The sequence below is a fragment of the Emys orbicularis genome, chromosome 16, assembly GCF_028017835.1.
Source record: "Emys orbicularis isolate rEmyOrb1 chromosome 16, rEmyOrb1.hap1, whole genome shotgun sequence".
Lineage (NCBI taxonomy): Eukaryota > Metazoa > Chordata > Testudines > Emydidae > Emys > Emys orbicularis.
The window spans coordinates 13,422,537-13,440,774 of record NC_088698.1 but is presented as its reverse complement, the minus strand read 5'-3'; the positions used below and the strand labels follow the sequence as shown (position 1 = coordinate 13,440,774).

The following is an 18,238-nucleotide window of genomic DNA, read 5'->3' as shown; positions in this document are numbered from 1 at the left end:
ACACCAATTACTGCTCTGTCCTTTGCTTCTTTTTTCTTTCTACTCTTCCCCTAGCCACACCCCCACTTTTTAAACAATGATTGCTAAATTCATAAGTTTTACCCTTTCTTTTTGCTCTTTTCTGCTGTTATTTCTCCTTTTCTATGTAAAGTCTCTCCTCTGCCTCATTTTTCAAGTAATCTTTTTATTTTTCACCTTTTCCCCTTCCTGCCTTTCCTTTTAATTGCCACTTTCATACCCCCACCATGTCTGTTTGTCCATCTCAGAGGATTTCCTGTCCCCAAGTATTAACTACTGTAATTCCTCATGACTTCATAAAGGAATTACACAACAGTTTTCCAAGCAGTGTTGGTGTTCTGCCAGTCATTCCCCATGTAAACATTTTAATGGGATCTTGCAACTGGTATACAGCAACCAGTACAGAAACTACAGCACGATGAAGTCCAATGACCAGGTGCTAATGACAGCATGGAAACTTCCTACATTTAGGTATAAATTCACATGGGGCTGCCAGCCTTCTTAGCTCGGCATAGAATTGACTCAGGGGAGAGCTGTAAAATAGGTCAAGTAGGATAAACCCTCTCCAGCTCTGTCACACAATTCCAATAGCTGTACTATTCCATCGCTCTGAAAATCTTACTAGTATGGTTGTTTTTTCCCCAGATGGTCTCCCTTTTTTTCCCCATTTCTTAATCCAGTGATGATTATTAGAAGGAAAACACTAACATGGGTCCAGGCAAGGAGGTACAGGATAGCAAGAGAGGATTTCCACATCTGGATTTATTCAGAAGTGAGGATGACTCTGCTTGAAACCAGTATTGCACTAGATCTGCATATAAAATGGAGGGAGGGGGAAATGGGGTCCTGCCCCGCTAAATAAATGCTGAGATTTTTAAAGGGCATTAAAATATAAGGTTAAGATTTTAACTGGTGAAAATCTGCTGTTTTATTATAATTATTTTGACATGCCTTCTGCCCTCCCTGTCTGTCCCTTCCTCCCTCCCACACACACCCCTTCCCAGGAGCAGCAGCAGATCACTGACATTGTATTCTGGTCTCCATTCCTTCACAAAGGAATCACAGTACAGTATGTGGAGGAGAGCTGGGTCCCCCTGGTGAGACTACAGCAGAATGCACTGAGGACTTTAAGATTTAATTAAAAAATAACAGGAGTACTTGTGGCACCTTAGAGACTAACAAATTTAAAAAGTTGATGGATTTCCACTCCATACGGCTAAATGCAGTGCCTTGCATAATGACAGGTTTCAGAGTAGCAGCCGTGTTAGTCTGTATCCGCAAAAATAACAGGAGTACTTGTGGCACCTTAGAGACTAACAAATTTGAAAAGTTGATGGATTTCCACTCCATACGGCTAAATGCAGTGCCTTGCATAATAAATTTGTTAGTCTCTAAGGTGCCACAAGTACTCCTGTTATTTTTGCGGATACAGACTAACACGGCTGCTACTCTGAAACCTAAGATTTAATTACCTGCCTTCAGTTGCCTTATTTTTACCTCTACCTTAGCTACTGCCTGTTATGGTGATGGTACTCAGTGGTACAGATCATTATCACTTTTGACTTCCAAATACATGAAATTGTTTCAGTTTGCCATGATGCATTCTTCTTGAAACTTGTAAATGACCCTTTTACTCACATGCAAAACAGATTTTTATCAAATATTGAAGCTGTGACATAACCCTTCCAAAACTAGGAAATTCAGAGTTAAGACAAATGCTCCATCCATAGTTCTTTCTGTAATGTCTAAGTATTGCAACATACATACTGGGTAAATATCCTGCTTTGATCCCAGATATTTGCAGTGCTTGGACACAACGGAACAAGTTAAGAATGTAGTGATCATTCTGAAAGTACCTAAGCTTTATAACCCTATCTGTTGAAATATAGTAAATGAGATGTAGTGATGGTTGAAGAAGGCTGCGTAGGGCCCAGGAGGTTGAGTGACAATACGATCATAGCTATAGAGAAGGAACTGGCACTAGATTTGATTTAGCATAAGAAATAATGGGCAGTGTCACAGGGTCACCCACCACACTGGCACCACCTGCTGGGCGTTTCGGGAATTAGCTCAGTCCCAGCAGGTGCACCCTTGGGTGGTGGTGGCTATCCCATCCCTGCTTCCGCCTGCAGACCCGTTACAACTCCTTTCTCTTGGCGTCTGCTTCATGGCACAGCCTTCTGGCCGTGTCACCATCCTATTCCTCCTCCCCCCCTTTCCGGGGGACTCCTCCAACAAGAGTCCAGCCACTCCTTGCAGCGGCTCAGCAGTCCACAGCTGGGCCGCTCCTTCAGCAGCTATTGGGGGGGGACCCTGCAAACAGAAGCTTTCTGCTGCCTCTTCCTTCCAGCCCACTGTCTCTATTCCCTGGGCCACTTTCCTGTAGCCTCAGTTCCTTCTGCTCCTGCCTCTGGCTCCAGCTCCTTTGCCCTCTTCCCAGGGCCTCGAGCCGGTAAATCCTGGCAGCCTGCCAGGAGCCCTCTAGGAAGCCAGTTTTCTCCCTGCAGTAGACTCTCTTGTGCTGGTCTGCAGCTTCCTTTTATATGGGCTGGCTGGGTCCTGATTAGCTGGTCCAGCCTCCACCCTAATTGGCTGTTTCCCCTGCAGCCACACCTTTGGCTGCCTGCTGCTCAGCCTCACTAGGCTGATTTTAACCCTCGCAGAGCCAGTGTGGGGCGGGTGCCCCATCACAGGCAGGAATAGTGAACTCAAGAGCAGAAGCTCAAAATAAAGGCGGTTATAATAATATATGGAGATATACTTATCTCCTAGAACTGGAAGTCCAGCCCCCTGCCTTCACTAGCAGGACCAAGTACTGATTTTGCCCCAGATCCATAGGTGACCCCCTCAAGGATTGAACTCACAACCCTGGGTTTAGCAGGCCAATGCTCAAACCACTGAGCTATCCCTCCCCTTGTAGGATAGGAAGTCTTTGACACATGTTAATACAGGATTTAATGTGGCAGGGTGTGGAATTTTGCTTCCCCACTTCAGAGATCTAACAGGATCGTGCTAAGATGGTTTCACTTACACCTCTGAGACAGTACCCAGAGAGTCACAATGGGCACTTGCTCTTCCATCTCCAGAGTTCTCGGAGAGATCCCACCTCCATTTGTCATATCTTTTTTCAATACAAATCTATATAAAGCAAGAAGGAGAGATTGTGAATCAGCATGGACTAAAATGCCAGATGTTTACAGAAGACACCCAGCTCTACATCGCCTTCACATCAGATACAAATAGCACAGTCTCCCAGCTGTCCTGAGCTTGGTTGAGTTCAGCAATTGGATGCAGAGCAGTTGATTGAAGCCGAAGCCTGAAAAGACTGAGGTGATGGAAATGGAGTGGGAAGTACTTCAGTGAACTCACAAACTCTCTTAACCTTATCTTCCATTGAGGGCATCTGCCTTCATATTAATACAGTACATAGTGTAAGTGTTCACCTTGACTCTCCTCACTGTTTTTGAATACCTGAATAGCTACCGCCACCCAAAATCCCCCTTTTCCATCTATGGCTGATTAGATGGGACCCCCTTCTGTTTTGTTTGGACTTAGCCACCGTGATCCACAGCAACTTCTGGGTTTGCTTATTGTAATTTTTCTGTACCCGGGGACAAAATGCCAACCTTTGTAAAAGCTACTTTTAGTTCAGAGCATAGCAGTCCATCTGCTCTCCAATGCAGAATGCCAAGATCACATGACCCCATTTCTCATTCTCTTCTCTGAATGCTGAATTAAATTCAAGGTTTCAGTCCTTGTCTTCAAAGCCATCTTTGGGACTGGACCGAGTTAACTTGGGGACTTCCTAACCCTGTGTGATCAATGATCTCCATTGACAGCTATGTTCCACTGGAAAATGGAACGGTCAGACCTAAGAATGGTACCTGGTTGCAAAGAAGATGGAGCTTTCTCGGTGATTGGCCCAAAAAACTGAAACTTGCTCCTGGAAGAGAACCAGTATGACCATGAATCCTTGTCTTCCTTCTGAGTGAAATGCAAAACCTAAGCCTTCCCACAGCATCACGTTTTTAAAAAATCATTTTTCTTGCATGCCTTCTGGTTTTTAGGAACATTTTTTCCTTTATTTCTTTTTTTAAAATGTGATGTTATTTTGGGTAAGCTCGACCAAAGAGATGGGTTTGGCATTTCATTCTGAAGCTGCTGAGGTTCGTGGTTAACCAGATCTCTTCCCGGAGTGAGTTTCAGTTTTGTAGGTAATCTCATCTTAAATCCTTCTATTTTTATAAATCCTTATGTCTTTTTTTCTTTGTTGTCTTGTCCCCCTCATTTCCATTTTCCATCTCTCCCTCCCTTATTTCCCTTTTTTCTCTTGACCCTTTCCTGTTTTTCCCAAGCTTTCATCTCCATTTTTCACAAGGTTTTCTGAAATAGGGCAAGCAATGTGGTATCTGTTAGTTGTTGTATATTCCAAGGTGAGATTTTACAGTGGATGGATTTGCTAGTAGGAATAAACCAGGCAGTTTCTGAGGCTACGTCTTCACTACCCGCCGATCCGGCGGGTAGCAATCGGTCTATCGGGGATCGACTTACCGCGTCTAGTGAAGACGCGATAAAATCGATCTCTGATCGCTCTGCCGTCGACTCCGGAAATCCACCACGGCAAGAGGCGGCAGCGGAGTCGGCGGCAGCGCGGCAGCGGTCGACTTTCCCCCGTCCTCACAGCCAGGTAAGCCGACCTAAAATACGCAACTTCAGCTACGGTATTCACGTAGCTGAAGTTGCGTATCTTAGGTCGGACCCCCGCTGTAGTGTAGACCTAGCCTGAGCCAGTCACAAGTAGTCTGTGTTTACTCTTTCTAATCTCTTGCTGCAGCCACCTCCTAAGCTTGGCCTTGGTATACTCACTTCCCTTTGTCTCATCCATTAAGATCCATGCCTTTCATGCAGGTTTTTTTTCTTCTCTTCACCACAGGTGCACTCTGAGAACAACCTCACTTTTGAATGTCAGTGGGGTTTTTCCTGTTTGTGAAGGATCTCTTAATTCCCTCTTGCCTCACATTCAGACAGCACAAGCTGATCACTTGATTGGATACGTTCTCTCCCTCCTCCTCCTCACGATATACCTATTTGGAGTACAGCAGGTGAATTAGCCAGCTAGCATGATACATTAATGCCAAAAACATTTCAGTCCATGTAGTAGCTTTACTGTCTTTCTTTTTCTGATGGCTACCATTTGAATTCCACTTGTATGATATATATTACAAACTCTGTCTCCAGAATCCCTTGATAGAGTTAAACCTGTGTATGAGATCTGTTATGTACATGTATACATACAATTAAAGCAACAAAGATAGACCTACAGTATACCAAATTGTGATAAAGATATTGGGATGTATCTTGCTGAGACAGGGTGACCACCTAAGAGGAGTGGATAGTGAGACATTGCATATGGACTTTTGACTATACATACATTTCAGATTTATACTATGGGCTAGATTTTCAGTTGTTGGCCACCTCTTTTTTGTGTGCAAAATTGCAAACATGCATGGACACTAATCTTTGCATGCACCCTTTAAATGGTGTAACACCCTGGTTAATTGAAATGTTAGTAATTGCACCCAGAAAATCCATTAAGGTCAATGGTGTTTTTGAGTGCAAATGCTAACTCTTGCATGCACGTTGCTGTTATACTATTGCAAACGAAATAACAACTGTGCACATGCAAGTGATAGAAATTTTAGTAGGTGTTATCACCTGCAAGTGCTCCCATTAACCCAAGTTAAGGCTGAATAGAGGCCCAGCTGAAAATCTACTCCACTGCTATTGCATAACTTATTTATACAATGCTTTAAAACTTTTTTTTAACCACTCACCAATCTAATGGCAGCTTTCACTAACCTCTACTATGTTTATTTGGCTCGGGGACAAGAAAGGATTAAATATTGTCAGAGAAGGGAGAGACTTATGGCTTTTTCCAGGCAGCTATTACATTCAAACAACATAAGAACATAATGGCCATTCTGGGTCAGACCAAAGGTCCATCTAGCCCAGTATCCTGTCTTCCAACAGTGGCCAATGCCAGGTGCCCCAGAGGGAATGAACGGAACAGATAATCATCAAGTGATCCATCCCCTGTCACCCAATCCCAGCTTCTGGCAAATAGAGGCTAGGGACACCATCCCTACCCATCCTGGCTAATAGCCATTGATGGACCTGTCCCACAGATTAACGTACATAAAATTCACCAGCCATGGACTACAAATGAAAAACTGCTGCTGTACTCTAGTAGTGCTGTGTACAATGTTGTTCTCTCCAAGTTATTAACTACTGCTGAGTCAGATGTTAAGACACTAAAATCAATTAGCTTACTGTTTTTTAAATGGCACTGTAAAAAAAATCATGGAACTGGACACCAAACTTTAGTCTTCAACAAATATTTAGAAACAGATTTAAAAGTTTAATAAAAGAAAAAGGATTTTGGGAACAAAACATTCTTTTGTTAGGGTTTCACCTTCCCCCATGTGCATCTGGGGTTTAAGTATTCATAGACCTAGATATAGATACTCTCACCTTTCCATTAGAGTGCAGTATTCTCTTCACCATGGTATCTGAGCATCTTGCATTTAATCATATCACAGAACTTTGTTCCAAAACTTTACCTTCTTCCAGGTTTCTCTGAAAGGAATTTTTATCACTGTGGCTTTGTGCTTCATTGTTGTATCTAGTTTCTTGCATGCTGCACTTCCATTCAAATACTCATTACTTGTAATTCTTGTCACAGTTTGTGCACTGATATCGGTCACAATGTTTTTAAGCCCTCTTCTAACTTCCACGCTCTACCTTTTTTTTTCTCTTCATCTGTTCCAATATAACTTTCTCCACTCTGTGTATTTAAGTGGGTCTTCATGCTAAAGACCTAGAATCCTAGAGATACAAAAGCCATATTAAGTCATCTAATCCATTTCCCTGCAGGTACAATATTGTTCCCTTTAGAGAAGCAGCATAGACTAAACTAAGCACAATACTGTCAGCCAGAAATACCAAAATGCTAATCCTACCTCTGTGACTTATTTGCTGTCTGGTCTTGGACATGTTCCTTAACTCTCTGTGGAGCACTTAACTCTTCTCCCTTTTATAGGCATGGAGCTCTCCTCTCTTCAGGCTGAGGGTAGGCAGGATGCAGAAAGCTTTTCTATCCTGTGCATGGCCTTAAGCACTAGCACAGCGCTTTGAAGGCTCACTGATCACTTTAAAAAGGGGGGGGGGAGGGAGAAATGGGGGCGTGGAGTTCAGAGCAGAGCATTTGTCCCCATGTCTATGCCCCATCTGAAAAATAGGGATAGCAATACTTACCTACCTTGCATGGTGAATTAAGGTTTGATTCTGTAACCCTGTGCTCGAGCGGAGAGTAGTACTTACATGCAATTAAACCCATTGAGGTCACCGAGTCTAATCATATGAGTACTATTCAGTACAAGTAAAGATTGCAGAATTGGGTCTTCACTGTGTCTAAAGTGTTTTTATGATGTAAAAGTACTATAGGACTACTTAATAGTAGTATATTTCCTAGTGTTTCCTCTCATAACACAATACTTGTAGGGTTTTTTGTATTGTCCACTTAAGCACTTGATACTTTGGGCCATGGTTTCCCCCAGTCATGCCTTTTGGAAACCCAGGTCTGAATCTGTTTTGGAGTTTGAGTTCAGAGCTCAGTTCTTTCATCTTTCCTATGATGAGATGATATTTTGCTCTTTCTCTCCCTCTCTTTTAGTCCTTAATATGTCTTTGTGTGTATGTATTAATAGTTGCCTCCTTGAACAGCTGGAAAGCATCTGCTTAAGGTGTTAGTCTCATTATCCAGTTTGTTTTGTCAGTTTTTGTCAATAAATAAAGGCAGGTGTTTGATTTTGATTAAAACATTAACATCATAATGTTGGTCTCTTGTAATACCTGACGGTACAAGGAAATCAAATGACACTGTACAGAGCACAAGGAGAGCAGAGCAGCAGTTTATCACTTACAGCCCCTCTGCTTGTAAACTTTCTGTTCATGTGTAAAATGCAGGGAGAATATTTGCCATTTTTTCATTGTATACATGTTAGATTAGCAAAATAATGTGTCATATTTGTATATATGATGCTCGCTGGAAGTCTATAATATATATATCTACAGTTGTGTATATATGTATATAATGTGTTCTCTGTATAAAGAGAGGCAGTGAAAGAGAATATTAACTATAATGAAGTCATGAACCCAGGCGCCCGCTATAGGCATCTGCAAACACTGGTTACCCTGGCAACAAGTGGAAAGAGGTTGGAGAGGAAAGCTGGAGTAGGTTGTTGCACTGAATTGTTTTCAGCTTGTTTCTTCCTCACTAAAGCAGGGAGATGTTGAAAGGTATGATGTGCCTCTTTCTATTGTGTATGTTATATTATGTATAATAGAGAGCTGTTGGGAAGGGGTACGCTAAAATTTTCTCTTATTCAGCTCCATTTTGCTCAGACAGACATGAACTTTTCTATTTAAATATTAACATAAATTTTCTATGTTGCAAATCTGTGTTTTCCCTTTGTGCTTACAGTTTGCAAGTTGCACTATAGTGTTTGAGTGCCAAATAAATCTCTGAAGTACTGTATCTGTCCCATCTTCTGCCCAGGGACTGGTGGCTATTGCATCTCCTCTTAATGTCTTCAAAAACTGATTTTATTTTGAAGCTGGATTTGTAGAACTAACGTTTGAAAATGTACCAGGCTCGTACCAGTACTGTGTGATATAGAAAGATCTAGTTGAATAGGACTAAAAATGAGCTTCTGAACACCTCTAGACTGTGCTGTATCGATTTCCTTGTGCTGTTGTGCTGATGCAGAATATTGTAGCTCATGACTTAGTGGAGTCCTTGCCTCCCTGGGGAAAGTTTTTATAAGCAGAACTAGGACATTATGTTTGTCGGGGCTGTAACAGTGTCTTCCACAAAGGCAAGTATCGGGATATTTTCTTCAGAACCTGTTTTAGATGGATAGGAGAAAATTGAATTGCGTGTGTCTTTTTTTGTTTATCCTTCAGTCTCTTGCTTTTTCTGTCTGTTCAAGGAGAAGAAATGTAGTGAATAACTTCCCATTATATTGAAGTGTCATTGGTACAAATTATGACAGGGACATTTGAATATGTATGTGTACACATCTGTGTGCAGTGAGACCACAGGTTAAGTGAATTTTTTTGGTATTTTGTTTGTAAATTCAGTTTTTAAACTTAGGAAAAAAAGATGTTGCTCTCAAGTAACCGTGGCACAAAACATCATAGTCACAAGAGAATAAAGAGTCTCAGCCAATATAGGGGCATAATTCAGTCACTGGGCATTTAACACCTCTGAGAGTAGAGTTATTGATTGATTAACTTGACATTGGCTCCTCGTTCTGGTAGTCTGGAGCATTCATTACGATATTATATTAACAGTCGCTGTTTCCAGAAAGGTCTCAATACAAATTCATATTTAGAGTTATCAGATTTATGTCCTTTCATTTGTATTCTCTTAAGAGTGAAAGGGAGCTGGCAAATTAAATCTAATTTTATTCAAGTGAAATCTAATCTTACTCTGTAAAACTAGATATACAAGACAAATTCAAAAGAAATTAATAAAGCAAATTATTGAATATGGGACAGGTACACGGATAGACTATGTATATTTCAAGCTAGCAGCATTAGGCTAAAATTTGATTGCTCAGAAGACCCAATCAATCAGGTCATGTGACACAATCTAGTTAGAATCAAAATATAGCAAATCAGTCCAAACAATGAAATACCTTATAATCAAATAAAGCAAATAATCAGCAAAAAAGGATAAGTATTCAGTCATTAAGCAATAACAGAAATCACAGCTTTTAATGTGAATGAGTGGTAAACTTTAATTAGTTGCTGAATTATTAAGCCCCTGATATGGCTTAGCAGTCAGTTACATGTGATTTCTTCTTAGGTTACAGTTTAGTTACAGGATTTACAGCACACTCATATTTAGTATTTTATCTAATGAAAGTAACAGTAGATGGCAAACCTAGGTGAATAAAGACCACTTTATGCTTATCCCAAATTCTTAAAATCTGTCATCTGAGATGTTGCAGCAGCAAGGTGGAATTTGATAGCATGGCTGTTGTACAGGATAATCCCCCAAAATCGTCATTGTTCTCCTGCTTCTCTTTTGGGGAGGTGTGATGTTCCTTCCTCTCTACCTCAGAGTCAGAAGAATTTTTTTGCAGTCATTTGATTCTGGAAGTCTAGAGTGTCTAGCCTAGAACATATCCTCAAAGGCCAGCAGCATATAGGGCATTCATCCTGTCTTCAGTCCACTTCAGGGCTGTTGTTCTTTTGGTACACAGCCTCTGGTACTCTTGCTTATTGTTAAACCACACTTACACCTGGTGTAGAGCGAATCCAAGGTAGCAGGCATCCGTTTAGGTGACGTTTCTTTTTTGATAACCAATTAACATTTGCAAGTGCAATATTTTCACACCACCTGGCTTGGTAAACTTATTCTCACAAACTGTGTTCAAGAAATTTAGGAAATGTAACTCATTAAATAATTCTACCTAGATCAGGAATCCCAGGTTAGCTAGATATTCCTTTTAATAGAGTTGGCAGGTTCTTCAGCCATAAAACCTTCCTTTCAAACTCCTGCTGCAAAGGCAAGAATCAAGCAGCAGAACCTCAGAGTAACAGATGGTGAGATCTTAGCTACGTTGGATGGAGATGGAAAAGTGGTTTTCTCATTGCAAAAATGAGGGTCCGGCTGTAGAATCTTGCCTGTATGCTCGGGGTTCTGCTGATCGCCATATTTGGGGTCGGGAAGGAATTTTCCTCCAGGGTAGATTGGCAGAGGCCCTGGAGGTTTTTCGCCTTCCTCCGCAGCATAGGGCAGGGGTCGCAGGCTGGAAGATTCTGTGTGGGTGGGTCAGCTTTTGTGGCCTGCATCATGCGGGAGGTCAGACTAGATGACCATATTGGTCCCTTCTGACCTTAAAGTCTATGAGTCTATGTTTTCTCCAGAAATGATGGCAAGCTGAAATATATATTCCTTGGGTAGTAAGCATTGTTATCAGTTAGTGAATCTAAGAAAGCTAACAGTTATTTCAGCCTGTCCTTTCCAGAAAGGACTATGATTAGGATCTTATGGTAGTCAGTGAAAATTATACTACTCATATAAAACATGCAGTCCTGGCCTTGGAATCTATGAAAATTGCATTCAGTTAAATATTTTTCTAATATAAATTAGCATGGGTATGTGGGGGGGTGGGGTAGAGAGAAAGAGAGTGTGCAAACCAGTACCCACACTATAAGGATTTGAGCTGTACGTGTATATCCTTTTGAATGCCAGAATCTGGGAATTTCACAATGCGTTAATTTAAAAAACGCATTAGTAAAACTACAGTAGATAATTCTTTGTCTCCAAGTAGGATAAGCCAAGCTGCTGCTTCCACTGTGTCTTGGCACTCATAATAAATAACCTTATAGCTTGCTTTAAGGAGGTTTTAAATATAGTATTTATCTTTTGTCACCAATAATCAGACACATATCTCTTGGATCAGTGCTGGCATGGCACTCCAGCCAACTATTCTACTTCTGCATTGTCTGTGTAATAGTGCTTATGACAGGAGTTCCAATCCCCAGGTCTCAAAAGTTGGTGATCACATATACACATTTAGGGAATTCACTTGGCACATGGATGCGCCTTTGCATATGCAAGAATTATTTATCACAGAGTGTTCCATCCAACTTTTAAAAATGCTATGTTTTTAAAGGTTTCATGAAAATCTGTGCTTTAATTGATGGTACCAAGTGTCAGAATTGTAATGTTGCCACTTTAAATTGCCAGTATTTAATTTCAATCATGCTGTGGTTGAATAGTGGCAGAGTAACGAAATGCCCACCAGTTATAAAATACACACAAAATAATTAGAATTTAAGAGATTTTCTGATCCCTTTCTTATCTGTGAATTATCTTTCGTTAATGAAGAGGAGGAGGAGCTGGAAGGACCTTTGGAAGGGCTTGGATTTCAGCAGCAAGAGTCCCGACTTTGCCAGCAGATGAAAATGGCTACTGTTGCTCCGTCGCCTGAGGCTGCACGCTGGCAAGTGGAATCAGTGACCAGCACAAGCTCAGGACATGGCTGTACCCAAGGTAAGAATGTTTCGTGCTCCATAGAAGCTGAATGGACTTTCTTTTGGTTTCATTTCTGAAAGTTTGTTTTAATGAGCAATAAATCCATCTGTAGCAATCTTGTACCCACCAAGGGATATGCTTTCTCCAGCCTTCTCTCCATGCCTTCGGTCTTCCAGATTTTACAGACATTCATGGCAATGGCCCAGCTTCCTGGAGAAATGCCTTATAATTCTTCATTGGTAATTCTCTTTGGCATATGACTTGCATGCTGAATAGCAGTGGCAGCATAGCCAAACAAAAAGCACCATTGTACCTGGCCCTTACTCTGTAGTCTATGCTGCTTTTAAAGTAATAGTCAGTTTAAAAAATAAAAAGCTTACTGAGGTCACCTAAGATCTGCAGTATACCAAATCCAGAGGAGCTGTTAACATGTCCAGTCCCTTTGTCACTGCTTCAATTAGGCACTTTCCTAACAGAGGATTCCTCCACTGTCCCAGATAAATTGGACACAGTTTGAAAGCAAAATTGGAAATTCACATTTATTACCTTTATTTTGTCCATGACTCTTCTCTTCTAATTAAACTGCTGGAGTACCTGCCTCATGGAAAAAGATTTTCAGCAAGATTCAAAGAGCGATTGGACATTTATGTGGATAACAAGAATATTCATAGTTATAACAGTTAATGCTTTTTAAAAAAAAAAAGGTTTTGGAAGGAATATAAAGCCTCATGCTTCAGGGCTTAAGCCTGTCTCTCTAACTGATAGGGATTGGGGTAAGGACTGACTTCTTGTTCTGTGTTTGTACAGCACCAAGCACTTTGGGGTCCTGGTTCATGATCAGGGCTCCTAGGTGTTATAGTAATACAAATATAAATAATAAGATGATACCTACATGGGAAGCAGATTATCCTGCATTTGCCTTCTGCTGTGTTTCTTGAACCTTCCTCTGAAGCATCTGGCACTGTCCACACTTGGAGACAAGATACTATGATATAGAAGGACCTCAGGTCGGATTGAGAGTGGCAGATCTGATGTTCCTCTGTAGTATTAAGGACACACCAAATTCAGTTTTACATCGTTTTATAGGTGGTGATGTGTCTGCTTTCCTGGCAGGCCTTCATAATTGGGAGTTCCATTTGGCTCTGATTAAATAGCCCTGCCTAATCCCAATAAAACTGCTCAGCCTCTTACAGGTTTCTAGAACTGAAAGTGTTTAGTTTGAAGAGCAGGAAGTTGTAGTACCTCTTGTTATTGTACCTCTTACAGAGGCTCACATCGTGGATCAGGCTTGCATAATTTGATTTTATTGGTTGGTTGTTTTTTGTTGGAGTGTTTTTTGTCATAGTCCCATATAGAAAGAGTAACAGTATGGCTGAGAAATCTCTCTTGCGGTCTCTCTCCTCTCTATGGACTAAGTAGGTCAACTAAGAGACAATGTCTTGTACTGATCATTATTACAGAAATATTATTTTTAATTTGTATTACTGTAGCTCCTAGGAGCTCTAATCATAGACCAGGGCCCTATAGTGCCTAGGTGCTGTGCAAGCACACAACAAAAAGATAGTCTGTACTCCAAAGAGCTTACAGTCTAAGTGTAAGACAAGACAACAGCTGGATACAAACAAGACAGATGGGGAGAGTACAAAGAAACAGTGAGACAGGAAGATAATGTAGCTGTGCAGATGTTTACAGGGAGCTCCTTCTAAGCGGAAGGGGCAAAATGGAATAAGGTGCTTGTTTGAACAAGCAGACAATGGATGCTGGCACCACTGGCTCATCTGAGGTGGGAGTCAACACCTCAACAGTGAATGAGAGATGATAGGTTGGACGGGGTAGACCATGAGAGTGGTCTTGACAGGCAGCTTAAGTTTGATGCAGTAGAGAAGAAGGAGCCTGTGGAGGGCTTCAAAGAGAGGAGTGACCCAGTCAAAGTGATGGTCTAGGAAAACTAACTTTGCAGTGGCATCTTGAATGGATGTGAGTGGGGCAAGATTACATTTGCCAAGTATTGTGCTTTTCAAGGAAAGTTTGAGATATTGTATCTCTTAAGAATTGTCACTGCCTTTTTGCTGTTACCTAGAGCATGAACTGCAGAATCCTGAATCGTTTTCTACCACTTGCATCTCCTCCTGCTCTTCCATTTCTTTTTCCATTTCTGAGTCTTCATACAAAAATCTTTGCCGTGAAATATATTTTTTCAGATGATTTTTTTTAAACTACGATATTGTTTTCCATTCTTTGACATATGTAAGCATGGAAAACCACTAAAATTCTTTTCCTGATTCTTTTCTCCTCAGCCTCCAGTTCCAAGCCAGAAGTCAGTTCCAATTCACAGTCCTTGGGAAGCCAGCAGAACAAGGCAGATAGCACCCGAGTAAAAACCCGCATTCTGCCCACCATGCCAAAGCTTTTTATCCCTTCATCTATCACCAAATTCCCACCTGAGATCACTGTCACCCCACCAACACCAACCTTACTTTCTCCAAAGGGCAGCATTTCAGAAGAGACAAAGCAAAAATTAAAGGTAATTCAAGAAAAAGAATAACTTTTAGGACATGTTTGGGTTTTACCTTAATTCTCCCTTTAAAATGAGATTTTTCATGTCATTGGAACAACTGCTCCTTTCCCCAGCTCATCACAGGAGATGGTACAGGGAGTGGTATGAGGCCTAGCTTTTCCCAAGTGGAGTTACTTTACGGACTAGTGAAGTGTAGGCTGTAGGTGAGCTCATAGCTATCAGGGTCCCAGTGGTTGCAGGAGTTCATAGCTACTGCAGTCCTAGCAGTAGTCATGAAAAAGGACGAAGTAGAAATACAGTCTGAGTGGGATATCCAGCTGTTCCAGTCTCTGTCTTGCTATAGAGAGAACTTCAGGAGTACTGGCTGTGGGGAAGCTTACTGATGATTCAGTATTATGGAGCCGCAAGCTGGGACAAACAAAGTTTTACAGATAAGGGGACTCATGAATGTTGAGGAATAGCAGACATTTGTCTTTGAGCCCTGTGATCGTGGGTTTATTCTAACTGTTCAGCAATATATTTCTTTTTTTTTTCTTTTTTCTTTGGGTCAGTCTGCTATTTTGTCTGCTCAGTCTGCAGCCAATGTAAAGAAGGAGAGTCTTTGTCAGCCAGCATTGGAGATCTTAGAAACCTCAAGCCAAGAGTCCTCACTGGAGAGTGATACTGATGAAGATGATGACTACATGGACATATGAATAGATTGCAGTGGTCATCACCAACAACACCAACCGTATAACCATTCTTCTTGTTGTCAGCATCACTGCCAGGCAGCACATCTTGCTCTTTGTTGGCATTATCCTCCAATTAATCTTCATCAGCATTGTGTCATTCACCTCCATTATTTTCACCACCATCCCTGCCTCTGTATTGCCTTCAAAAACGTCTCCATTCTACCCACCATGGTACTTGACAGAAAGAATGATTGGTCACCAGCCAGTTAATTCATCTGGACCAAAACACCACCCTTAAACTCCAGTAAAGCCAGTCTTGTGAGCTGCAGGCATTTCTTTCTACTTGCTCTTGCTTCTCCAAACCAGATCCTTGGGAGCCATTCCAGTGGCTTTTTCTTTAAAGCTTCCCGTTAGCTGTCTTTTAGCATTTCCCCCTAGTTGACTTTTCCTCCAGATAATTTTAGCAGCCCAGCCTCCTGCTCTGTGTTTCCAGCAAAGGGGAGTGGAGGGAAGAAGTTGGCAAGCCAGCAAAGGTTTCTCCTGGCATCATTGATTTCCCATGCCTTCTGGAGAGAATTGGTGAGTGTTTGGCTTCTTGGCACAGCCACAGGACATGTCAGAAGTTGGCCGGATGACAGATTACCAGGAAGTTGGGTTTCCAATGTGGGCAGAAGTTTTGTCCCTCCCAACTTGTGCTCATTTCACTCTTACTGTTAAGTCCAATAAAAGATTATTTACCTGAATGTTGGCTCAAAGAACTGGACTGAAGACACACCTTCCAGCATTGTCTTATGGTCCCTTCTCTTCTAATTGCCTTGGACAAGCATTTTGGGCCAGGGGCTAGATGCTATTTTTATGGTGGTATTGGGGAATGTTATAGATTTCAATACCATTTCAGTCTGTTTTTTACAGAATGACACGAAAAGGTGTTTTTTATCTATCTGAAGAGGGATTGCTCACAGTTATTTATATGGGAAAATAATGGTAACAAACAGCATCTTTTTCTACTGAATGTTAACTTTGTAAAATAATGAATGCAAACCATGCAAAAAATATATATATGCCACATATATAATATGCATACAGCTTGCCATGTTAGATTGCTCTTTGTGTTTGGGGGGAGGTGTGTTTTTGTGCAGTGTAGAGCTTTGTATAAACATTTTTTCTAATAAAGTAAAAATGTACTCACGGTTGCCTCTCTTAACTGCTGGTTGGAAAGGGCAGGATATCTGTTCATCCTACCATGATTCTGGAAAAGGTGCCCTCTGTGGTAGGAGGAGGGATGCAAGGGGGGAAAAAATCCATTATTTTGTAAAGACTGGCCACAAATCCATCTAAATACACCTGGTCTCACATCTCCATCTCCTCAAGAACTGGCCAAGGCCAGTTCAGGCAGTGTTGCCAAACATGCAGCCATAGGGAGCTCTGCTACAAAATCCATTCTACATTTTTTTCATGACATATCTGGGGTATTATTATTTGTATTATTTTAACGTCTAAGAGCCCTATTCATGGGCCAGGACCCCATTGCGCTGGACGTTGTACAAACACAGAACAAAAAGACAGTCCCTTCCTCAGAGAGCTCACAGTCCACTCTTTGGATAACATAAGGGAAGAGAACATAGCCCAGTGATGACAATGGCCATATTGAAAGAGTATTTAACTGTACAAAACTGAAATTCATACACTATCATAGCAATCACTTTTTCTCGTTAGGAGGAAGAACTTGTTTCTATACATGAATCCTGAACAGATACGAGCCCAGGTCAAAACAAATTCAAATAGTTACAAACTTTGGAAGTGTTCAGGTCCAAAATTTGCATTTCAGACCCATCGTTCTAAACTTTACCACCACAGAGGTTAGTTTGAATAGAGTATGACTAGGAAACTGACGGACAAGTCCATCAATCAGGACATCAACAAATTCTGATGAAACTAGGTCTAGTTAACAGAAATTACAAAATTATCTACATGAATCTAAGAGAGAGAGAGAATATTTGTTAGGATCAATGAACAAGCAATGCAGATATATTCATTTTCAATGAGGAAAGTATCCAGTGCTGTCTTGTTCATTAATTTGGCCTTCGTTTTTATAAACTGAATGCATAGCACGCTATATTTTTTAGACATTAACTGACTGGGTTGTTGTCGGTGGGTTTTTTTTTAACACCTTGTGGTCTGTGTCTGTTTCTACGTAACATGAGGTCACCCAACAGGAGTGGTACAGTCCATCGCAAGAAATGGAAGACAGTGAACATTATGGACCTCAGACCCAAACTTCGATGGATCATGTAATTCTATGCAATGTTCATTCAAGCAATTGGACTTGACCCTTTAGGTCTTTGGTCAATATATACTCTCAGATGTGTGGTTAAGTTTAAGATAATCTGGATTCTTGGCTCCATGTATATAGCATGGGCTTGGTGATACTATACCAAGACTGAGGATTTGATTGGATTTTTGACAGCCTATTTTCATTGTATTCCTTATACAATATATATTGCAATTTTTCAGTAAAATTAATCTGGGTATTTTGTTTTAAAAACATTTAGTTCCTAGGCTATGATGATTTTTGTCTGCATAAATCAAAAACATCGCTTTTATTTAAAGAATTAAGTTTGTAAGTGCAAAGTATTATATTTACCTTTATTTCTCCTGAGGATTCCAAGGTGCTAGACATTTTTCTGGTATATTTTCCATATTTTTCCAACATGTTCTAAAATGTCTGGGTCTTTCTTTCACTCCAACCCCACCTCCTTTTTTACGAGATGTGTTCTTTTTTTGTGCTCATGAAAGGGTGTAACAAGGCTAGAAATTGCCATTTTCTGTTAGCAAAGCAAGTTGAATATTGTAGATCAGTTTGAAACACAGTGTTCTGTTCTTGTCTACAGTACTGTGTATTTGGCCTGGATTGAAAGC

The 18,238-nt window shown here is 40.9% G+C and overlaps 1 protein-coding gene across 1 annotated transcript in view; it reads left to right on the top strand.

Annotated features, from left to right (window-relative positions):
* CABIN1 (calcineurin binding protein 1) overlaps positions 1–16,037 on the top strand; it is a 198,284-nt gene extending 182,247 nt beyond the window's left edge. The window contains exons 34-36 of the mRNA XM_065417969.1: positions 11,984–12,148; positions 14,428–14,654; positions 15,200–16,037. Of these exons, the coding sequence (XP_065274041.1) occupies positions 11,984–12,148; positions 14,428–14,654; positions 15,200–15,343 (536 nt within the window). The 3' untranslated portion in view covers positions 15,344–16,037. The remainder of the gene's footprint in view (positions 1–11,983; positions 12,149–14,427; positions 14,655–15,199) is intronic.
* The last annotated feature ends 2,201 nt before the right edge of the window (positions 16,038–18,238 follow it).